General features: G+C 38.6%; 2 protein-coding genes across 3 annotated transcripts; one reads left to right on the plus strand and one right to left on the minus strand.

Moving 5' to 3' along the window:
• Nucleotides 1-10,639: 10,639 nt before the first annotated feature.
• LOC121804790 (alpha/beta hydrolase domain-containing protein WAV2-like) lies at nucleotides 10,640-16,658 on the minus strand. 2 transcript variants are annotated; one of them, XM_042204466.1, is made up of 9 exons: nucleotides 16,397-16,658; nucleotides 14,255-14,290; nucleotides 14,036-14,114; nucleotides 13,704-13,758; nucleotides 13,386-13,502; nucleotides 12,194-12,358; nucleotides 11,551-11,788; nucleotides 11,420-11,455; nucleotides 10,640-11,015 (listed from the first exon to the last, which is right to left on the minus strand). In XM_042204466.1, exons 1-8 carry the CDS (start codon nucleotides 16,632-16,634, stop codon nucleotides 11,421-11,423), a joined length of 963 nt encoding a protein of 320 aa, XP_042060400.1. In that variant the 5' UTR covers nucleotides 16,635-16,658; the 3' UTR covers nucleotides 10,640-11,015; nucleotide 11,420. The 2 variants fall into 2 exon arrangements, with proteins under 2 accessions (XP_042060400.1, XP_042060401.1); XM_042204467.1 differs by lacking the exon at nucleotides 11,420-11,455.
• A 101-nt stretch (nucleotides 16,659-16,759) lies between these two features.
• On the plus strand, nucleotides 16,760-23,384 carry LOC121804789 (omega-amidase, chloroplastic-like). Its single transcript, XM_042204465.1, has 11 exons — nucleotides 16,760-17,148; nucleotides 17,473-17,589; nucleotides 17,877-18,101; nucleotides 18,269-18,362; nucleotides 18,960-19,034; nucleotides 19,345-19,423; nucleotides 20,133-20,148; nucleotides 21,119-21,199; nucleotides 22,173-22,255; nucleotides 22,658-22,756; nucleotides 23,123-23,384. The coding sequence occupies exons 1-10, from the start codon at nucleotides 16,909-16,911 to the stop codon at nucleotides 22,743-22,745; spliced, it is 1,098 nt and encodes a 365-aa protein (XP_042060399.1). The 5' UTR covers nucleotides 16,760-16,908; the 3' UTR covers nucleotides 22,746-22,756; nucleotides 23,123-23,384.
• Nucleotides 23,385-24,096: the final 712 nt, after the last annotated feature.

Genomic DNA, 24,096 nt, shown 5'->3' on the forward strand with positions numbered 1-24,096 from the left:
TTGCTTGATCTGCCAATTTACAGCTTACAACACTGGCCTGCTTTATGATATTCTCTCTAAAGAGCTTTTTAGAATTTAACAGAAGCCGTTATCTATCTGACCTAGGTTCTATTTATACAGTGAACCAAGATCGTGGCATGCAGCATTTATTAGGTAGTGGATGTCGTGGAGATCGTGGCGACCTTGCATGGGTCCACTATCCTGCATGAGTTAATGACTGCTTGACACCACTAAATAGATCGTCGGTGTAGTGGAGGTGGAAATCTTGCATGAGTCCACTATCTCCTAGTTCGGTCGAATACTGAGACCGAACTGCTGAATTATTGCCGAGCAGCTTTTGCCGATCTGAGAGTAGAGCTTGATGCCGATCTGAGAGCAGAGCTTGATGAGTTGGCTTTCACCGAGCTGTAGGCTGGGGCCGAACTCTTTGGTTGTGCCGAACTGAACTCTTTAGTCATGCCGAACTGATACTCTGTCTTGTGCTTTACTGCTGTTGGGCTTGTTTAGTACGTACTCCATCACTACCCCCCCCGAAAAGAGAAGTGAATCACTTCGGCATTCTGGATAAAAGTATGGGGTAAGTTGATGTTTGTCCACGGTCTCATGAAGTGAACTCTTCTTTGACCGGACTTGGTTTGTGTCCTAATTTGGCGAGTTTTATCGCTCGGATCGAACTTTCCGTTGTCCTAATTTGGGGATCGGACTTTCCCTTGTCCTAATTTGGGGATCGGACTTTCCCTTGTCCTAATTCGGCGAGTTTTATCGCGTGGATCGGACTTTCCCTAGTCCTAATTCAGGCAAGTTTTATCGCGAGAATTGGACTTTTGTTGCAGTTCGTTTCAGACGAAGTGCTTGTTTAAGCTGAATTGTGGTCTTGTATCCTCTTTAGAAGCTTTGACGCACAATCGTGGGCTTGTTGCAGCTCGTTTCAGACGAACTGCTTGTTTAAGCTGAATTGTGGTCTTGTATCTTCTGTAGAAGCTTTGACTTACAATCGTTGGCTTGTTGCAGCTCGTTTCGGACGAACTGCTTGTTTAAGCTGAATTGTAGTCTTGTATCTTCTGTAGAAGCTTTGACTCACAATCGTTTAGCTTGTATATGTTCTAAGAAGGGGATCAGCCTTCGAAGAACAAGATGCCTCAGTAACATTTGTAAGAGACGACACGCACAGAGACAGACGAAACAGACAGACAAAAACGCACAGAGAAAAAAAAAGACCAAGTAAGCCAAATAAAGCACAGAGACAAAAAACGCACATAACCTTAGGACCGAACTAGACACAAGACAGACTGACCGGACTGTCTCTTACAAATGGAACTTTTTGAGGTTGGAAATGTGCCATGTTCGGGGTACCTGTTCTCCTGACATGTGAGCCAATTTGTAAGACCCTTTGCCGAGGACTTCTGACACCCGATACGGACCTTCCCATGTGGGTTCGAGCTTGCCCAGCTTTTCTGCTCGGCTTACTTCGTTGTTTCTCAAGACGAGATCTCCCACTTGAAATTGCAGCTTCTTCACCCTTTGGTTGTAATACCGGGCTACTTGCTCCTTGTACTTGGCTGCTTTTATGCATGCCAATTCTCTTCTTTCTTCGGCAAGATCTAGTTCAGCTTTCAGTCCGTCGTCATTCATTTCTGCTGAGAAATTTAGAGTTCGAGGACTGGGCATGCCGATCTCCACCGGAATTACGGCTTCAGTGCCGTACACAAGACTGTACGGAGTTTCACCGTTGGAGGTTGTGGGTGTAGTTCGGTAGGACCATAGGACTTGAGGGAGATTTTCTATCCATTGTCCTTTGGCTTGTTCTAACCGAGCTTTTAACCCTTTCACCAGGATACGATTTGTTACCTCCGTTTGTCCGTTTGCTTGTGGATGAGAGACCGAAGTGAACCGCTGTTGAATATTCAGCTCTTGGCACCAATTCTTGAACGTCTTGTCGGTGAACTGAGTCCCGTTATCCGAGATGAGGATGTGGGGTATGCCAAATCGGCACACTATGTTCTTCCAGACGAAATCCAATGCCTTCGAACTCGTTATCGTAGCTAATGGTTCAGCTTCCACCCACTTCGTAAAGTAGTCCACGGCAACGATTAGGAATTTCATTTGCCGAGGAGCTTGAGGAAGTGGTCCCACTATGTCTATGCCCCATTGCATGAAAGGCCAAGGGCTTTGCATAGTGGATAGATCGGTCTGCGGCATCCTTGGGATATTTGCATGGATTTGGCACTTCGGGCATGTCTTGACGAGCTGCACTGCTTCTTGTACCAAGGTTGGCCAATAATATCCCCATCTTAGAACTTTTTTAGCTAAAGCTCTAGCTCCGATGTGGCTGCCGCACGATCCTTCATGAACTTCTCTGAGGATGTAGTCCGTCTCTTCTGGTCCTATGCACCGCAATAACGGCTGGAGGTAAGACTTTCTAAAGAGGACTCCTTCATGAAGTTCATACCGAAGTGCTCGGCACGTGATTTTCCGAGCTTCTCTCTTATCCTCGGGCAATTGTCCCTGATCCAGATACTGCAAGATCGGCGTCATCCAGTTCGGCGAGCTAGATACTGAATGTACCTCGGCTTCATCAATGCTTCGATGCATTAATTCTTCCGCCTTTGAGCTCGGATCTGAGGCCAACTTACTTAAGGTATCTGCTCGGCTATTTTCCGCTCTGGGAACGCGGATTATCCGAAAATAGGAGAAACTTCGGCTGATGCTTTGCGCTTTGTCCAAATACTTCTTCATTCTCTCGTCACGAGCTTCACTTGTACCCAACATGTGATTTACTATGACTTGTGAATCACAATGGACTTTGAGAGATTTGACGAGCAGACTTTGCGCTAACTGGAGTCCGGCCAGGAGGGCTTCGTACTCGGCTTCATTATTAGTAGTGGGGAATAGGAACCGAAGTGAGTAGGTTACCTCGTGTCCGTCGGGAGCGACGAGTAAAATACCAGCTCCACTTCCCATCTTGTTTGAAGCTCCATCTACGAATCCGCTCCAGCAGTGTGGCGGCTCTACTTCGGATTCCAAGGGCTGTGCTAGCTCGGTACTGGCAGACTTTTTCTGTTCGGCAATGACAGGGATTGCTTGATCGAACTTGGCTTCTGTAAGAAAATCTGCCAAGGCTTGTCCCTTGATGGCTTTCCGAGGTAGGTACTCGATTGAGTGTTCTCCCAGCTCTATGGCCCATTTGGCGATTCTGCCTGATGCTTCTGGCTTGGTCAAAACTTGCCGAAGAGGCAGATCGGTTAAGACGCATACCTTGTGAGCATAGAAGTATGGCCGCAGTCTCCTTGCTGCATTTACTAACGCCAGAGCAATTTTTTCCAGAGGTTGATACCTTGTTTCTGGACCTCTTAATGCTCGGCTTGTAAAGTAGATGGGAAGCTGCTTTAGGCCTTCTTCTCGTACAAGCACCGCGCTGATGGTTTGATCTGATGCCGCTAAGTATAAGAATATTACTTCGGCTTCGGTTGGAGCAGAGAGAATAGGAAGCTCGGCTAGATAACTTTTGAGCTCGTCAAAGGCCTTTTTCTGCTCGGCTCCCCACTCGAACTTGGGTGCCTTTTTCAACACCTTGAAGAACGGCAGTTGCTTTTCGGCTGCTTGGGAAAGGAATCGATTCAGTGCGGCTAGACATCCAGTTAGCCTTTGCACGTCATGTATGGACTTCGGCATTGCCATGTTCTGAATGACTTGAACTTTTGAGGGGTTTGCCTTGAGTCCGTCCTTTGAAACCAAACAACCCAGAAACTTTCCCGAATCTACCAAAAAAGTACATTTTTGGGGGTTGAGTTTGAGGTTGGCTTTTCGGAGCACGTTGAGAGTAGATTTGAGGTTGTCTTCGTACTCCGAAGTGCTTTTGCTTTTGACAACTATGTCGTCGACATACACTTCAACCTGTTTTCCGATTAGGTGCCGAAAAAGCTTGTCTACCATCCTTTGATAAGTTGCTCCGGCATTCTTTAAACCGAATGGCATCTTTTTATAAGCGAAAATGCCGAAATCGGTAATGAAAGCTGTTTTCGGAGCGTCACTCTCATCCATCAATACTTGGTGATATCCTTTGTATAAATCAAGAAAACAGAAAATTTCGAAGCCGATCAAAGCTTCTACTTTTTTATCTATACTTGGAAGGGGATAGCAATCTTTAGGACAGTGCTTGTTTAGATCGGTGAAATCTATGCACATCCGCCATCCTCCTTCCTTTTTCTTGATCATGACAGGATTGGCCACCCATGAAGGATACTTCACTTCGAATAACACATCCGCCTTCAATAATTGACGGACTTCATCATGGATGACTTGACTTCGTTCTGCCGCAAAGAGTCTAAGCGAAAATGCCGAAATCGGTAATGAAAGCTGTTTTCGGAGCGTCACTCTCATCCATCAATACTTGGTGATATCCTTTGTATAAATCAAGAAAACAGAAAATTTCGAAGCCGATCAAAGCTTCTACTTTTTTATCTATACTTGGAAGGGGATAGCAATCTTTAGGACAGTGCTTGTTTAGATCGGTGAAATCTATGCACATCCGCCATCCTCCTTCCTTTTTCTTGATCATGACAGGATTGGCCACCCATGAAGGATACTTCACTTCGAATAACACATCCGCCTTCAATAATTGACGGACTTCATCATGGATGACTTGACTTCGTTCTGCCGCAAAGAGTCTTTGCTTCTGTTTTATCGGCCGGACCGAAGGATCAATATTTAACCGATGAGTGATTACCTCGGGGGGCACTCCGGTCATGTCCAACGGAGACCATGCAAAGACGTCTTTATACTCCTTGAGGAGCTGGATGGTTTTTTCCCGAAGTAGAGGTGTTCCCGCGAAGCCGATCTTAACCGTTCTGGATGGATCGTCTTCGTACAGCTGAACTGTCATCGAGTTCGGCTCCGGTATGGCTTCGGTCATCACCTCTGACTCCGGCTGCTGTGATTGCTATGCTTGGTGGTGCCGATCTGACTGCTCGGCATTTCTAAGCGCAATTTGTAGACATTCCTTTGCTCTCTTTTGGTCACCTCGGATGACCGCTATCCCTCCTTTAGTAGGGATCTTGATGGTGAGGTGATAAGTAGAGCAAACGGCCCGAACTGTGTTGAGCCAGTCTCTCCCCAGGATGATGTTGTACGGGGACCGAGCTTTCACCACAAAGAACTCGATCATCGTATTGGAGCTTGTAGACGCTTTTCCCACCGTAATCGGAAGGCTGATAATACCTTCAGGGCGGGTGTCCTCCTGGGCGAAACTTTTCAGAGGAAGCGGAGCCGGACTGAGTCGAGCTGGATCCACTTCCATTTTATCAAAACATTCTTTAAAAAGAATGCTGACTGACGCTCCTGTATCCACAAATACTCTGTGGATCAGTTTGTTTGCCACTCCGGCTTGAATGACAATAGCGTCTTGGTGAGGAGAGATGGCTGGGACGGGATCGGCATCTGAAAATGTAATCACTTCGTCTTTCTTCAGCCTTTTATGTGTTGGCTCCTCTTGATTGGAACCTCTGCGTTCTGCTTTTAGGGACGACTTAGTCTTCCCGGCAGGGAGAGCATCAATAGTCAGGATTACTCCATCATATTGCGGCTCGTCGTCGTCTTCGGGATCCTCATGCCTTTTTGGATCCTGAGGATTGCAGTTCGCACTTCTCTGCTTTTTGTTCTTTTTCGGCTGCTTGCTTTGGTATTTTTTTAACGTTCCTGTTTTCACAAGAACATCAATACCTGCAGCCAAATCTCGGCACTCCTCGGTATCGTGACCGTGGGTTTGATGGAAGGAGCAATATTGATCCTGAAGTCGCCGTGCAGCCGATTTCGTCATCCGCTTTGGTTTTTCGAACATATCGGAATGTAGTTCGAAAATTTCCGCTCTTGACTTGTTTAATGGTACGAACTGAGCGGGCGGCTTCTCAGGATTGAGACGTGGCCCCAATCTGCCTTGTACCGGTGCCCTTTGAATTCTTTCAAAAGGAGTTCGGCGAGGAAGCACCTGGCCGCTTTGATCGGGCTTCCTTTTGTCTCCTTGGGATGAGCTGTCTAACGACCGTTTTCGACGGTCTGCCTCATCCGCACGAGAAAACTGGTCCGCAATGTCCCACATTTCTTGAGCTGTTTGCGGACCGCACTCCACGAGCTTTCTGTAGAGAGCTCCGGGCAGGATTCCATTTTGGAATGCCGAGATGACAAGTAGATCATTGAGATTATCTACTTGTAGGCATTCCTTATGGAATCTCGTCAGGAAGTCGCTGATCTTTTCGTCGCGACCTTGACGTATAGAAAGCAGCTGAGCCGAAGTGATTCGGGCTTCCGCTTTCTGAAAGAACCTCCTGTGGAAAGCATCCATGAGATCTCGGTAGGATCTGATGCTGCCTTGAGGAAGGCTGTCGAACCACCTTCTGGCGTTCCCGATGAGCAGCTCGGGGAACAGCTTGCACATGTGGACCTCATTGAGACCCTGGTTCGCCATATTATATTGATAGCGTCCCAGGAAGTCATGAGGATCCTCCAGCCCGTCATAAGTCATTGACGGTGTCCGGTAGTTCCGCGGCAAAGGAGTTCGGGTGATATCGTCCGAGAACGGAGTCTTTAATGCTCCGTACATGGTGAACCCGACATCTCTTCGGTACGGAGGAGATGGAGTTCTCCTGTGGTTCCGGTACCGAGGAGGAGCAGGAGCATGTTGAGGTTGAGGATTCTTTCTCCTGGAAGACACGTCACTACTGCGGTAGTGACTTTCATGTCTGGATGAGGAGGGAGAATCCGCCGTTGTCTTCTCCGGCTGTTGGCTCTTCTGCAGGAAGGTTAAGAACTCCTCCTGCTTCTCGGCCAAGAACAGCTTGACAGCTTCATTTAAATTGGGCTGCTGGGAAGACTCGGTGCGATGACTCCTGGAGTGGCTTGCTCCTTCTTCGTGAGAACCGGAGGTAGATGTCTCCCGAGGCCGTTTTTCAGACCTGCGAGCTGGACTAGCTTCCTCACGGTTATCACGAACGGTATTATGAGTGTTATGTGATCTGGTATGCATTTTTTGGGGTGGAAAAGGGTCAAAAATTCGCTTTATCACAAATTTTGTTCTCTGTTTCCCACAGACGGCGCCAGTGATGAATCGGCGAATTTTTGATGTTTGTAGATGCAGGAAATAAATGAAGATCAACACAGGGATTTTACGTGGTTCGATTTACTGATGTAAATCTACGTCCACGGGGAGAAATGGGGGCAGGTTTGTATTGCTTGATCTGCCAATTTACAGCTTACAACACTGGCCTGCTTTATGATATTCTCTCTAAAGAGCTTTTTAGAATTTAACAGAAGCCGTTATCTATCTGACCTAGGTTCTATTTATACAGTGAACCAAGATCGTGGCATGCAGCATTTATTAGGTAGTGGATGTCGTGGAGATCGTGGCGACCTTGCATGGGTCCACTATCCTGCATGAGTTAATGACTGCTTGACACCACTAAATAGATCGTCGGTGTAGTGGAGGTGGAAATCTTGCATGAGTCCACTATCTCCTAGTTCGGTCGAATACTGAGACCGAACTGCTGAATTATTGCCGAGCAGCTTTTGCCGATCTGAGAGTAGAGCTTGATGCCGATCTGAGAGCAGAGCTTGATGAGTTGGCTTTCACCGAGCTGTAGGCTGGGGCCGAACTCTTTGGTTGTGCCGAACTGAACTCTTTAGTCATGCCGAACTGATACTCTGTCTTGTGCTTTACTGCTGTTGGGCTTGTTTAGTACGTACTCCATCAGAGAACTAAGCTTGAATTTTAACATATATTGTAGAAGTAGTAGCAATGTATATGTGTCTATAACAATTATTTTGAGCTGAATCGTTCATATTTTTTTATATATTGCAATATCGCATCTGAATTTTTTCGGTAAGGCTGTGCGTTTTTAATTTTTAGAAACAAAATAAAACGGGCGTATGAGCATTATTATACTTCTAAGTTTTTTTTGTTTTTTTTTATTATACTTCTAAGTACTTATTATACTTCTAAGTTCTAATAGTAGTATTTGGTTTTCTGAATTTTTTTTTATTGAATTTAAGGAAATAGGCCAAAGCTCATCAAGTCCCAAAAATTACATTATTCAGGTGGAAAAACTAACCCACTAGTCTAGTAGGGGTATTGTAATTGTACTGGTTGATATGCTTTTCTAGCAAAAGCCCATCCTTTACCAATTTGAGAAATATATCCAAGAGTTGTTCAGAAAGTTTTCGTTGACCCTCAAAATGAGAAAAAAAAACTTAGAGCATCTACGATGGTAGCCTATCTGCAGAGTCCATCTCATAGCCTATCTCCATTTTTTCCTGTAAAAAAAAAGCTTATAGCATCAGCAATGGTGGCCTATCTCCGGAGCCATTCTCAGAGCCTATCTCCATTTTTTCCTGCCACGTCAGCATTCCCATCCTAGAGTCTATCTCCCTACAATGAGAGCCCGTCCTAGAGCCTATCTCATTTTTACGCCATCACTATTTTATATATTTCACTTTTAATTGTTAGTGTTAAATAAAATGATAAAATAACAAGAAATAAAGACAACTCAATAAAAAAACAAATTCATTAAAAGAATATATTCTACATTTAATTTTTTTTTTGAAAAAACATACTAAAACATTGATAAAAATATTGTAAACATTGTAACTAGAGGGAAGAAAATGTAGAGTGGGATAAATGTGAATAATTGGTATGGAATAGGGTATATATGGAGATGAAAAATGAATAAAAAAAGAAGAAGGAGAAGATCGGCCCAGCCGATGTATCGGTCATGGGGCGGAGGCGATGAGGAGGGGGAATCGACCCTCCCTCTGCAATGGTGACCGATTGTTTACCCTTAGCTGGATGTCCTTGTAAGTATGTCCAATGAAAAGATTATGAAATTGGTAAAGAATGATACTATTAGTCAATTAAATTTTAGTGACCTAAATATGTGTTACTATGTATAGTAAACTAATCATGTTGTAAAGAAATCAGCCAAAAAATACTCTAAATTTCTTGAATTAATACTTTTTTATATATGTTTTCCATTTGATGCTCTTCTTAGAATGGTAAAAACATTTATCACCGATTATTACTCGATACTCACGTTATGGACAAATTTAAATGTCTAATGTTTTTCCTTATGGATAAAATTTAGAGCGAAAGTTGTTAGCTTATACTCCATCTATCCCATTAGAAATAAAACCATCTATCCCATTAGAAATGAAACATTTTCCGTTTTGGTTTGTCCAATTAAAAATGAAACGTTTCAAAAATGGAAACAATACTCTCACTACTTTTTCTTTTCTCTTACTTTACTCTCTCTTCATTAACTCACAAAACAACACTACATAAAATCCCGTGCCAAAAAGCAAATGTTGCATATTTAATGGGACGGAGGGAGTAAAATTTGGCACCATTTGACCCGGCACGAGTTTTAAAAATGTAATAGAAAGTGGGTTGAAAAAGTTAGTGGTACATGAGTCCTACTTTTATATAGTAGTTTTAAAATAAAATGTGAGTGAGATTGAATTAGTGGAATGTGAGGTCCACTACAAAAAATGATAAAAGTGAAAGGTGTCAAATTTTTAGAGACAGACAAAAAAGGAAATAAGTGATAAATTTTCAGGGACGGAGAAAGTAGTATATAATTAAATGTCTAATGTTTTTTCCTTATGGACAAAATTATCCCGCAATAATACAGATTATACACGAAAATGATCTAAAATCTAGATTGAATCTAGATCCTCCATTTTCAAATCTAATGGTCAAGTTCTATCCCGATTAAGATGTCACATTTCTCAATCAAACGTGATTTTAGGAGTTATTGGTTAAGGTAAATATTTAATGTGAAAAGAGTTAAATATTTAATTTTAAAGAGAAAAATTAGTTCCGTGTATCAGTTGGAGAGAGAAAGTTACAAAAATAGAATCGTGTCTTCTTATTTGAAACAAACTAAAAAAAAAGTGTGACGTTTTATGTGGAACGGAGTATCATCTAAGAAGGGGATTTTTAGCCTAGTTTAACACTATATATACTCTCTTCAGTTTCCTTTAAATAGAATCTTTTTTCTTTTTTAGTCCATTCCCTAAAAGTAGAAACTCTTCATTTTAGTAAATTGACCCCACAATCCACTAACATTTTTTTTTCTTCCTCTCTCTTCTTCACCTATTTTTTTCTTTTTTTACTTTACCAAATTTATATTAAAATTTGTGTCATTTTTAAAGTTCCTATTTTCAAGAAACTGATGAATGTATAATATGCAAGCATCTGTCCATCATCATGACTAGAATAGACATTTTAAGTTATATTAAGTCACATAAAATGCAAATAGAGAAGTTATCTACCCTAATAAAAATCAAATACTCTCTCTGTCCCATAAAAATATGTGCATTTAAAATGACTCAAGAACTAATGCATAATATGTAAAAGAAGAGAGATAAGAGAAAGATAGCTAAAATAGTGTTAGTGGACAGTGAGACCCACATTATTATTAATGTTTAATGAATTGTGATAGTGGATAATAGTAGTATAAGTTGTAAATGAATCGATGTATATTAGTAATAAGTTGGGAACAATAGAAAATAGAAAATATACATATTTTTATGAGACGGGGGAACCTAGAGAGTAGACTATAACAATGTGTTCCAAAGCATTTGAAACAAAAGATAATATAGCCAACAGCAGAACTTGAGGTAATACGATGAGACGAAGAAATCTGTTCATATTAGCATGCACTACGATTAGGTCCAAACTAGTTGACATTAATAAAAGCCACCAATTCCATTTACCTATAAAACTACAGTATTTTCTCTAAGTTGTTCATACAAATACAATTATTCTTGATAGGAAATGGTGCAGTATATACCATGGCCAGCTCATATATACCATAAAGCTTCCAACCTTTGTCGTACAAAATTTGTGCCTCAGAGAGAAGCTCTGAATGACACGAATTGTAGCAGCCATCTTCAACCACATTGCTCTTAGTTACTGCAAATTTTAGTTACTAAAACTCCACATCCCAGCACAAAACCCCCGCATTAATCTGAAAGAAACAGAAAATATTATAGCAAAAAGTATGAGGCAACAATTGGTCGGAAAAAAATCCAACTCTGCAAAGGATTTGCCCCTAATTATAGGTGCCTCATAATTTCTCAAAGCACAATACAAGAGATAAAAAACTAGATATGTACACAGGGGAAGCAGGGAATACAGTTAGACGCTTAGTTACATGTCTAGAATCGAAAACTATAAGGAGAAATTTACAGAATCAGAGTCTGGAACAACAGAGTCCATATTCTTCTTGTAAAGGGTAGAGCTAAAGGGCCAACATTAAAGAGTAATAACATGCTCATGAATAGCAGACCACCTTGCTGCTTCATAAATATAACTAATAGAAAAGAAGCAGAATAAACAGACATTTAGGCCTAGATGAATCATCATTCTTACTCTAAAGATGGTGCCTCAGCTTGAAGTTTGGAATACCTAACGTGGTAAATTGAAGTCAAAATCCAGCTACAGAGAGTACAGTGCAGCATAGATATTCAGGAGATAGGAGCAAAATAAATCCAGAAACTTACCTGCTTTAGAGGAGCCACTATCCTTCTTTTCTGGAACTGTTTTTTCCAAGAACTCCTGAATTGTTCTCCAATAGCGATCACCACCAGACAACCATGTATCCATATGCATGCCCGTAGGGAATTCTACAAATAAACACTGCTGATTACGTGCAGCTGCTTTAGCATATAGCATCTCCATGTGAGATGGGGGAACCATTTCATCTTGTAGTCCAGAAAGGAAAAGGACTGGTTGTTTGACCTGTGCAGTTTAAGAACATAAGATGTTAGGGAATAATTTTATCATAGTTCACACACAACTTCTCTTGCACAAACGACAAAATTAAATAATGGCAGATAATTACTGGAAAGGAATGATTGACAAGATGCAGCCCGTATAAATACAAATCTGATAGAGTGAAGGGATTGAGATAAGCGCACGGTTAATTCAAATTTTAAAATCACCAGCAGCTGGTGTATGACATGAATTATTGAATTGATCACTTATCTTAAATTTATTTGGTAGCAACTGAATTTGATAAAGACTAGTATTCTAACATAAAAATCTTTAAGCCACATGGAGCTTATTGCCAGCATACTTTTGGCAAGATACTCACATAAGCAGAACATGTGTAAAATAATAGACTCCATCAACATGTAACCTCACCTCTCCAATAACATCAATGGTGCTCCAGGGGGAGCGAACAAGAAAATTAAGAACTTTAGGACCCTTGGAACCACCTTTTCCAATAAACCACTTCAGAAATGGTAAGATAACTCCAGCCATATCCAAAATGGATGTGAAAGTATTTTCCAGTATCAGTGCAGCTACCTGTGATAGCAGAGAAAGCAATGATACAATGAGAAGGGGTGGGTACATTTCACTAACTCGAATAGGCAAGCAACAATATAAGCTAAAAGTATTGTAACTAAAATTAGTCATAGAGCGAGGCAAGCAAGGAGTGCAACTGCTCAAGACTACATCAATTGCTAAAACTTGAAAATGGAAAGCAAATGCTAGCACACCCTCACTATAGAATTAAATGGATATCAAAGTTTGAGGAGAGGAGATGGTGAGTTGGTGACACATTAAAACCAACATTGCTGCATAAAAAAGTAAAATGCCAAATGTCAGAGTTTGTGTTAGTTTGCATTTTACATGCAATTTCCCAGTTCCCAACATTAGAAAATTTAGAACAAACTAGGAAATGATAAGTACAAAGTACGAGGCAAATGGAGCATGCTGCCAATACATATTAGTACAGTATTCCCACTCCCACATTAGTTTATGTGTATTTTAATCCACGTTATCACAAGTTCACAATTGCATTCCATAGTTGTGCCACTATCTACTCCATTAGCATGATATCAGAAGATGTACTACTCCCTCTGTCCCACCACAAGTGATCAATTTCCTTTTTTAACTAAAAACAAAACTTCAACCATCTCTTACTTTATTCATTTTCTCGTACTTTATTCTCTCAATCTTATTTTATTCTCTCTTTATCTCTCTTACTTTTTCTTCTCTCATACTTTACTCTCTCCACTTTAACTCAATATATATCATTTTCTTATTCCCGTGTCCAAAAGGAATCCATCACTTGTAATGGGACGGAGGGAGTATCATTTATAAGTACAATGATAAGGATAAAAGAAACGGTTGTTTAGATACATCAGTTGATCTGTAGGAGCAGTTAGATGCATACAGCAGAAGTTTATGAACAGTATGGCACCATTATTCAAACTAAAGGAAGGTTTTCCCCTGCTATACAAAATCACTCAGGAGGGAGAGAATAAAAAAAATGTACGGAAGATGAAAAAAAGAACAATGGTTCTCAGCCTGTAGGGGGTGATATTACCTTGTCTGGGTTGTTTCTAACTAGCACAGTGCCAACAGCTCCCCCAAGAGACCTTCCAAAGACCACAATTCTGGAAGTGTCTATATCTACTCTTTGAACCAGATGGTCCAAAGCAGCCTGTTTAGTGGAAAATGGCATGAATTATTATGAGTTGCATCCAACCCATATCAACCCCCAGGAAAAATAGAAGTAAAAAAATTAAAATAAAATATAAAAAACACTGCAGAAAACGTTAATCCTCGTCCTCTCTAAGTGAAGGCTTAAAGAATTGACTGCAAGACTTTTTTTATGTAAAATGTCAGGAACAAGAAGGCAAACCTGAGCATCCTTAGTGATGCCATGTTGTGAAGGGAACCCATCACTAGCTCCATAACTGAAAACTTCGAGGCAGAAAATTAAGCTAATTCATTTAAATAAGCAAGCACATAGTGACCAAATGTACCGAGAATACCATCAAAGGGGATGGGAGAAAAAAGGGCAGAAATAGTAAGGAAAGAGGTAAACTAGACTAGGATAATACATTTTCTGACAAAAATGATACATGTATTCCATAGGCAGCACTTCGAACTAGATGCAAGTTGATACACAGTACACACATAAAAAGGATAACAAACTCTGGTTGCAATCTGCATTCTAGAAAAGCTGCTCACCCTCTGTATGAAAGCATGAAAACATTGCATTGCAATCGCTGTAACATAATCCGAACCATTTCAAGACGATGAGCAATATCTGTAATTAATTAGTCAAGGCCCAACAGGATATACACAAGTGACTTCCCATATACGAAACACTGGGAGCTACCTCTAGTCCTCTACACATCAGACATTGTCAAATCACTAATCACTAAAAAAGAACAAGAAAAGGGATACTGCCTGCATTTTCCTGGAAAAAGAGAATAGTTGGACCTGAAAAAGTCATGAAAACATGTCTTAGCATTAGTAAGTCCAATCAATAATAACTTGTGTTTCAAAAACAAAGGTAGTCAAAAAAAGAGAAGGCTAGAAATAAGGAGGCACAGAAAATTGGAGTAATACTTTTTCAATAGATGTTTCTACTTCTAGACCCACACACTTTTTAGATAATGTCACAGCATCAAATGTTTTCTCTCCTTCTATCCTTTTCATTATTTTACGTTGAGTCTTTGACTGAATGCACATGGAATAGAGGGGGTAATTACATGTTTCATACAAAATATTTTACCTTTGTTTTAATTTAGTAAAAAAATAATTAAGTTTACATATTTCATACAAAAAGTTTACTTACTGTTCCAAAATAATACATTTCATTAAGTCCCTACAAACACCGTTACTTCCAATTACATCAAACATACAAAAAGTTTCATCAATGTTTCAAATTTGTACAAAAAGTTTTAAATTAAAACTTTCCATTAATTATTTCAAACATAGTTTATTACTCCCTCCATCCCGGATAATTCGTCTCACTTTGACCGGGCACGGGTTTTAAGAAATGCAATGAAAAGTGAGTTGAAAAAGTTAGTGGAACGTGGTTCTTCTTTTATAATAAAATGTGAGTGGGAATGAGTTATTGGAATATGAGGTCCACTACAAAAAATGGTAAAAAGTGAAATTGGACAAATTATGTGGGACGACCGAAATAGAAAAATGAGACAAATTATCTGGGACGGAGGGAGTACTTACAAAAATGAAAAACACATAGAAAAAAAACACCACTCTTCACCATCAAATTAGCGAATTGCATTTTATTGTCGAAGCTTTCTCATGTAACAATGGAGAATACAACTAAAAAGATATTGAATCTTTTTGTAAAAATTAAATATTGACTTATTGACTGTTTGAAGCTCAAATTAGCCATTTTGTAAAGATGAAATATGGACTTATTTTATACTTTGTTCTATAAAGAATACAATAAAAAAATAAAGTATATTGAGAGATAGAATTTTTTTAAACCACGATCAATTGCTGGAAGAATTGATATTGACTGTTATTTTTTTAGAGTGATTAATTGTATTAAATCTCTGATTATTCTTTTATTATGATGATAAGTTGGACAAATTATAAACTAACTATCTGTGCTTAAAATATTTAACGGAATGTATTAATTTAAAACACTAATGTAACTTTTTGTATGAAATATGTAAACTTAATACTTTTTGTACTAAATTGAAACAAAGGTAATACATTTTGTATGAAACATGTAATTACCTCGGAATAGAGAGATGTATTATGATGTCCATAATTTTCCAAACTTGAGAAACTTAGGACTCAAAGACAAAGTTCCAGAGTAAATTGCCCATCCATCCGTCTCCACTCTCCAATCAACAACACGAATATTCATACTACTATTATCTAGTGATTTGTTATACCACCAGTTAATTACTACCACACAGTAGTCGATCAACTGAGAGTTGAGACTAATATCGGTTTAGTTAGTGATATGTTGCTCACATTGTAGCAGTTCATACCATAAATTCTAAACTAAACTACTATTAGCATCTTAATTATATTGGCACTGAAACAAAATTACTATTGGAATCATATAAAACCTATATGCCAAAGAAATTAACCAGCCCCAACCACCAAACTCTAATTGTTAATGCATACTATGTATCTAAGTAAATCTAAAATGATACTATCAAATAAAAGTATTATCAGAATATACAAACTACAATTTTGCCAGCAGTTCTACAGCACGCTATTCCTGTTTTCCTGCCTCAGATCTAATATTTCTCATTAAGCCATACATTTGCTCATAATAAGTGAATTATATAGCCTCGAGTCCAATTTCTAAACTTGAAGCCACTAATTCTCATAAAAAATCAGTACGCAGCATCTAAATCCAGAAGATCACCCCATAACACCAGCCAAAGTAAAATACGGAAACTTCTTCCACTCAACTCATGCCACAAACCCTAAATATCTAGTGCCAATCATCAGAAAATTTAGATTCATTATAATTGAAGTTAAATCGCAACTACAAAGACCCGAAACTGAGTAGAGCATACACAGAAACCTAAAAACTAAGGCACAAACCTTTACAATCGGAGGCGAACTTGATGAACCAAGCATGGAGACGGACGCCGTCAGATGACGTGAGCCAGACATCTTCGTACAGGAGGCGGAGGCGGGCAGGGGTGATGGGGTAGGATTTAGTGAGGCCGGGCAACACGGGCACGTAGACGAGCTTATCCTGGAAAGTCACGAGCAATGCCATGGCGGCTACCACAATTCCGCCAACTCCATAGAGCAACGCGCTCACGAACGACACCATGGATTGACGCACGCCCTTCTCCCTCGATTTTCTCTCTAGTTTATAAGATGGAGTGTTTTCGAGGGTGAATTCGAGTGCGTAGCATGGATCGTCGATCGATGCGAAAAGAGAATTGAATTCGTTTGTTGAGGCGTGTGTGTAAATGTAATGATCCAAACGACGTCGTTTACGGCAAATGGACTTTTCTTTTACTTTTATCTGATGATTCTGATTTAATGAAAACAAATTTTAGAGATTGACCTGCGTGAGTACTAAATTTTACACTTGCCTGAAGATGCTTTCCTCTTCCTCAGCTCAAATTCGAACTCTCCATTCCTCAATTTCGCATTCACTCTCTCCCAAAATCCGATCTTACCTATCTAAGGACTCGACATTGCGCGCCAGAATAGGTAGCTGTGGTTTTCCCCCGACGTCCATCCGTTCAATTTCATCGGCTACAACCACCATAATGGCCTCCGCAGAGGAAGCTAGAGTGCCACCTGCAATTCCGCCACCAACTCCTCCCGTTACCAAGGCAACTTATATTGATTCACCTTTTTCATATTCTGCAAAAGTTTTGCTCAAACGTGGCGCGCTATCATTTTTCCCTTGTATTACGAATTTTCAAATTTGGGGCTCGTTGACATGGCATATTTTATTTTCTTAAGGCTATTTTGTTGATTCTATGTGTCTAGGTACAAGCTTCAAGTTTCTAGTGTGGTCGTCTGTTATGTTCTGTTTTTCTTTGTTACATAGTAGTAGTACTAATATAATTTGTATGATGATTTATGTCTTTGCACTTAGTGAGAATAGAGAATTGACTTGGATGAATTTACAATTTTTCTGCTTCTTATTTCAGTTTAAGATTGCACTTTGCCAGCTAGCAGTTACTACTGACAAGGAAAAGAACATTGCTCATGCTCGTCATATAATCGAGGGTGCTGCAGCAAAGGGTGCTAAGCTGATTCTTCTTCCTGTAAGTCATAGTAGCTTAAAATGATTCTTTGTTGTTCTCACATAATTAGTTTCCTACAATCTTATTTTGTTAGTAATTCATTTCTAGTGGTTGTTGAAAAATGAATCTTGAGTCCCCCTTATCGTGACCCCTAAAACTGAGCTTTGGTGACCATTAACATTCTGTCCAAGTACTGTCAAATCTGTATATTAGTTCAGTAATTATGTAGTTAATACTAGGTTTCTAGCACTTCTTGATTTGAAATGCTAAATATATACATTTTTTTCTTCGTTTGTGCTTGGTGTCAGGAAATTTGGAACAGTCCATATTCAAATGATAGTTTTCCAGTATATGCAGAGGATATAGATGCTGGTGGTGATGCATCACCTTCAACAGCAATGCTCTCTGAGCTTTCTCGTAGTCTAAAGATAACGATAGTTGGTGGCTCAATCCCCGAACGAAGTGGTGACAGATTGTATAATACTTGCTGTGTCTTTGATACAGATGGAACGCTTAAAGCTAAGCACAGGAAGGTACACGTTCTTTCTTTAAATAAATTAAAGAAGCACATAATCTTTCAGTTCAAAAGCCTTAATTAATTTACTGAAATTATTGGGATGTCTCAACTAACTACTCACTCACCTTGTTGGAAAGTCTAGTGTGGTGATTGGTAATTGAAGGTCCTTCTCGTTGTCTACAGATTCATTTGTTTGACATTGACATTCCTGGTAAAATGACCTTCAAAGAATCAAAAACCCTTACAGCAGGGGAGACTCCCACTATCGTCGACACAGGTTATGTGTAGCTGTCAATCTACTATAGTTAAATAACTGTATGATAACATTATGAAATTCAGTATAACAAATTTTAATTGTTTATCAATTATTTGTTATGGAAGGTTAAGATCAACGTGCTTTTAAGGTTTTTTAATGTATCCTTTCAAAATTTTCTAGCGTTTTTTGAAGTTATATCTTTATTTTTGAAGTTAAGGACCCTTAAATTTATGAATTGAAGTTCCTTTTTTAATATCACCAAAGTTCTTTTGTCTTGTACTGAACGGCTTTTTCTCTTCAGCCTTGTCAATCGATTTCACATTCTAATTCCATAGCAGTCTCATCGCGTGCTTTAAGTTTTGCACATCTAATGCCAATTCAATCATGCTTTAGTTGGATGAATATTCAGATTTCCTTCTCCTTATTATGTTTGCATAGCCACCTCTTTGATGAAAAGCTGAAATAAGATGTTGTAAGCTCAGTTTGTTACTTTGCCTGGATTGGCTGACTAAAGCAGTCAAATATGATTTTACTTTACTGAGGTTCTATACATTACCTTTTATACTACAGAACACACTTTAGCTTCTTGTGTGTATAACCAGAGTCTCTTTTATGTAGATGTTGGACGTATTGGTGTAGGCATATGCTATGACATTCGGTTCCAAGAGCTAGCAGCGATATATGCTGCCAGAGGTACAGTGTGTTATAGCTACGAGGTTACTTATTTGAAGTTTCTACATGATTCTTCCAAAGTTCTACTAGACCTGTATAAGGTCAATCTGTTTCTTACTGAATCTTATATGCCTGGTTATATTTGCTGAAAGTTATCTCCATTAGGATCTGCTTAGATAAAATACTGATTCATTTATCAAATTAATGTTATTTTGATTAACCAATGTCAGCGCTTTTGTTGTTTTACTTAGAAGGTTCAAAATATTTGAAAATAGCATTCTTATTTACATGGCTTGTAGCACCTAATTACCTGCCTCTTCTAATTTGATAGGCGCCCACTTGATTTGCTATCCAGGGGCCTTTAACATGACTACTGGTCCCCTTCACTGGGAGTTATTGCAGCGGGCACGGTGAGCTAATGACCAAGCTTCTTATTACAAAGATCTGTAGCTTATGTTTTAATATTATTATGAGGGATTGCCTAGGTTGATTGAACCAGCTAATTTTTTGCAGTTCACATCAGATGCTAGACTACTATTATCAGTTTCTGAATTGCCTGTCTCTTTCTATGTATAAGACTGATGCCAAACATATGATTATAGTATCTTTACATGGTCCTTCCTTTAAGCCTAAATAGAAATAGTTGCTGTACTATTCCTACTGCTAGAAGCTTGGAATGGTCATCTATCGCTGGCTTGATTTGAGGAACGAGTCTTTAACAGTGTGTTTTTTATGTTTGTTTGATTTGATAACATCAATGACGTTTCACATTATTATAACTTATTAGTGGGTGCCTTTAACACATCATAAGCATTCTGTATATGTGCCAAATTGTTGATTATATGTAATGGTTGCAGTGAGGACGTTAGCCTATGGGTTTTTAAAGATCACATAGTGATATGGATTGTGGATGTGGACTAGTCTCAGTTACTCTATAGAAGCATCCTTAGATGAATAAACTTTTAATGAATATTTTGCATGGTCAATAACTTTTGTCTTGGGAACTCATGTGTGCAAATTTACTTCCTGGTAGAGTGGATAGGTTGAGGGATATATTGCTTTCCACAAGTTATGCCTTGTTTGAATTATATTACTGACGCATTTCTTCTTAATATTCAGGGCAGCGGATTGTCAGGTATATGTTATTTCTAGCTTTTGATTGTATTATGAGTTATGTGCTTCTGACTGCTGAAAGCCTGGAATTAGTCAGATATAACTCCATCTTGTATTTACATGATACAGCTAGCCAGAATGTGCACATCCATTTTTATGTTCTACAACTTGTCAAAGTTCAATTCTTTCTGAGTCTCTGACTAAAAGATATGGAATTATTTGCTTGGAGATTTTAATCATCTATAACGGGCTACAGATGAAAATTTATTTTCAGAACAATATAAGAAGGCCTAAAGATTTTGCCATTAATTCTTTATTCTATCATTAGAATGAATACTTGAAGTGGTTAAATGAGTCATTTATTAGCATTTAAACATATAGTTTGATTGTAATTTTGTGTTATACAAATTATTAGGTTGAGGAAGTCTGTTTCTCTTCCTATAACATCTATGAATATGACTCCTAATGTCCGATTTGAAAATTAAATTGATTTAAGTACTGTATATCAATTGGTTACTTGATTATGTCATTAGACATCCAAATCAAAGAATTACTTATAACTATTTATCATTATTCAAAAATCCTTAAAATAGTATATGTTATTTTGTTTTAAAATCAGTCTATCACTAACAAGACATTTAATCCTTAATGGAGCTGTCTAGTTATTTCAGCCCTAAATTTGAGGATATAACAGTTTATGGTATAACTGCAACTGTTTCAGTTAAATGCATCATATTTCTTTCAGTTAAATGCATCATATTTCCACTGTAAGAGCCACCAAAACAACCAATTACCATGAACCTGACCTTTATCATGATTATTACTGATCGGTGTATATGTTTAGTCATAAAATTGACCAATTCCTATGAACTTGACCATAACATGATTGTAACTGGTCAGTATTTACATGATGAGCCACAAAATTAATCAATTACCATGTACGGAGTACATGAATGCATGCGAACTAAATTGACGTTGTGATTGTTTGGCAGTTGTATGTAGCTACTTGTTCACCGGCTAGAGACACTGGTTCTAGTTATGTGGCTTGGGGGCATTCTACTCTTGTCGGGCCAGTAAGTATACAATTAGGTTAAGGTGCATTTTACTTTCATTCCTATTCTAAATTTCGGTCAGTTTTCCAAACTCATTTTAGCTTATTATAATATGATCAATTGGATGCGTACTTACTCAGACACCCACAAGTGCTGGGCCATCGGCAACTTGTAGTAAACCAATACCCATTCCACAATTGATTCAAAGCTTTCTTACCTTTTTATTTCCTGACCCAGGGAATAGCCTGCAATAAACAATTCATCGGTTGTTGAATCATGCCATTATTTTTTGAACCTACTCTTCTCAGTAAGCTCCTAACTCACTAGAAGTAGAATAATCTTATTTGAGTGATTGATTCTACTGGCACGAGTGATATGAATACCCATATCAGAGGAAGGAAGTTGAGTTGGCTTAACTTTCTTACCGTGGTGTTATAATGTAAATTTTCTCACAGGAGAAGAGAGTTCTTCTCTTCCTATAGTGCTTTGAGTCTTAGCCTGTTTTTTTTTAGTGGAGCGTTTATTGGTTGTTTTTAACCTTAAAAGTAAGCTAAGACTCAAAAGCCCTATAGTAAGAGCGAACCTCCTGTGAGAGAATTTACATGAAAACACCAGGTAACGGAAGTTAAGACCACTCAATTTTCTTTATAAAGTAGTACTTATCTTATATATACCGATTTAAGTAGAATCAGTTTACTTAAATGACATGATTCCAAGTGCTAATGAGTTAGGAGTTTCTAGAGGAGAATTAGTTGAACAAGAAAACTGTCATGGTTCAGTAACTGATGAATTATTAGTGTTGACGGCTCAACAACTCTCGTGCAAACACCGGCATGAGTTGACTGATACTTGTGTGTGACACGGATAAGCTCGGGTACAATTTATTTCATTAATATATAATGAGCAAAAAAGAGTTTGGAAAATGGAACAAAATATAGAATATGAATTAATTAAAGTAAAATTCACACTCATTTAAAGGAACTCTATCTTGCAGTTTGGTGAAGTACTTGCAACCACAGAACATGATGAGGCGATAGTCATATCCGAGATTGATTATTCCCTTATTGAGCAAAGAAGGTAATGATGCTCATTTACATTCATAAGTATAGCTTTATATTGCGCATTCCTTTCATTGTTTACCATTGCAATTGTGTTGGCACTACTTTTTTAGCGAACCTGTCTATCTTGAATTTGAAGATCTAAAGATCCGAAATGATAAATGATAGTATATGGCAAAACATTCTCTTCAGTGATCAGGAAAATTAAGAAAGAACTCTTAATTCTTTCCCATTTATGTCTTTGCATGTATAAAATCCATATCTAGTTTCTTGGCCAAACAGATTTTACCCGTAACCCGTCCTTGATTCTTTCATAGACCACAATCGATGCCCTTAAAGTCTTTTAACAATTATATCCAAGTTCAAAATTAGCTCTCTGATTAGGCAATCTCTGTTTGTCTATTTCTTTGTTGCATTTCAGAACATACCTTCCATTCCAGACACAACGGCGAGGAGATCTTTACCAGCTTGTTGATGTCCAGAGACTTGGCTCAACAAAAACTGGTTGAGGTGGAAGCAGGTAACTAACCATTTCCACCATACTTCAATATCTGTCGACGAGGTTTGATTTTTGAATGCAAGCTAGCCACTTGTGCATAAACTGAAACATGCAGCGCAATAAATGCTCAGTTGATGTAGCATAGCCATATTGGGTGTCTATCCTAACTCAGAATGGTTAAATTTTTTCCTCCCATCAATCCATGTGGTAATCTGGGTATGCCTGAGCTGAATTAGAAGCTAACTCCATAGCCTTTTTAACTGTAGGTGGTGGGAATGTTAACATGTCACAAGACATGATTTTGTTCTCTCTCATGATTGGCTAATGCCCAAACTACTTGATTTAATTCACTGTGTATTACCTAACAAAATATTATTTGATGTGCAGGATACTGTTGGTCTGTTGGAACTTGGAATTCAATTCTGTCTCTACTTAAACAACGGCAATAGCTTTGGTTTTTCTTTCCTCAAGACTCAAGTTGCAATGCACATGGGTTTATGTAAACCTAGTCGGCCCATATTTTCTATTGGTTGCAGGAATGAATAGAAACGAGGCATATTGATTCAACTCATGACTTGTTTTTTCGAAATAAATTTGAATACTATGAGATAGTATATTCTATTCGAGGAAACGAGGTGGGTCTAACTAACCATGGTCTTGTCAACTTTGTCGATATGGCAAATAATGTATGTGTATAAAAGAGTGTCCGCAGTTGGTGGAGCCGTGGCGGGGGGAGAGAGCGCTGGGAAGACGGCGAGGATGGGGCGGTGGCGTGGGTTGATGGGGCGGCGCTGGCCTTTTTTTTTCTTAATTTATTTCTATAAATACATCCTATTCCTCTCATTTTTTACTTCACACATCCACATCCACATCCAAACTACAATTCCACATCCATAATACAACGAATATATTAAGTTGAGATTTTTTAGCTTAATTGAGAATTGAGATGCATTTTTAGCCACTCATCCATAACATTTTCGAAATGTCAACTGCAAGTAGATTATGTCAACTCGGGGGTATTATCGTCAATAGCATGCACATCAAATGTCAACAACTTATAGTTGACATTATATGTTTATAGTTGACATGAATTGTATATGTAGTTGACATGAATTGTACACATAGTTGACATTATATGTGTGCAGTTAACATGAATTGTATATGTAGTTGACATTATATATGTGTAGTTGACATGAATTGTATATGTAGTTGACAAAAAAATAAAAATAAAAATAAAAATAAAATTATAAAATTAAAAAAAGTATTTATTGAATAAAATGTACCATGAAATTACCATTCTTCCCTTTCTTAATTAATTAATCTAAAAATATTTTCTATGTGGCAAATTCTGGACCACTCAT

The sequence above is a fragment of the Salvia splendens genome, chromosome 5 (assembly GCF_004379255.2).
Source record: "Salvia splendens isolate huo1 chromosome 5, SspV2, whole genome shotgun sequence".
Classification (NCBI taxonomy): domain Eukaryota; kingdom Viridiplantae; phylum Streptophyta; class Magnoliopsida; order Lamiales; family Lamiaceae; genus Salvia; species Salvia splendens.

What these genes read in the sequence shown, in the direction of transcription:
- LOC121804790 (XM_042204466.1), bottom strand. Translation starts at nt 16,634, where the DNA reads ATGGTGTCGTTCGTGAGCGCGTTGCTCTATGGAGTTGGCGGAATTGTG. An exon ending in TTAGAAACAACCCAGACAAG is followed by an intron (nt 12,359 to 13,385) that starts GTAATATCACCC and finishes CTGCTATCACAG; the next exon opens with GTAGCTGCACTGATACTGGA. An exon ending in TAGTGGCTCCTCTAAAGCAG is followed by an intron (nt 11,456 to 11,550) that starts GTAAGTTTCTGG and finishes TTACCACGTTAG; the next exon opens with GTATTCCAAACTTCAAGCTG.
- LOC121804789 (XM_042204465.1), top strand. Translation starts at nt 16,909, where the DNA reads ATGCTTTCCTCTTCCTCAGCTCAAATTCGAACTCTCCATTCCTCAATT. An exon ending in CTAAGCTGATTCTTCTTCCT is followed by an intron (nt 17,590 to 17,876) that starts GTAAGTCATAGT and finishes GCTTGGTGTCAG; the next exon opens with GAAATTTGGAACAGTCCATA. An exon ending in AGCGATATATGCTGCCAGAG is followed by an intron (nt 19,035 to 19,344) that starts GTACAGTGTGTT and finishes CTAATTTGATAG; the next exon opens with GCGCCCACTTGATTTGCTAT.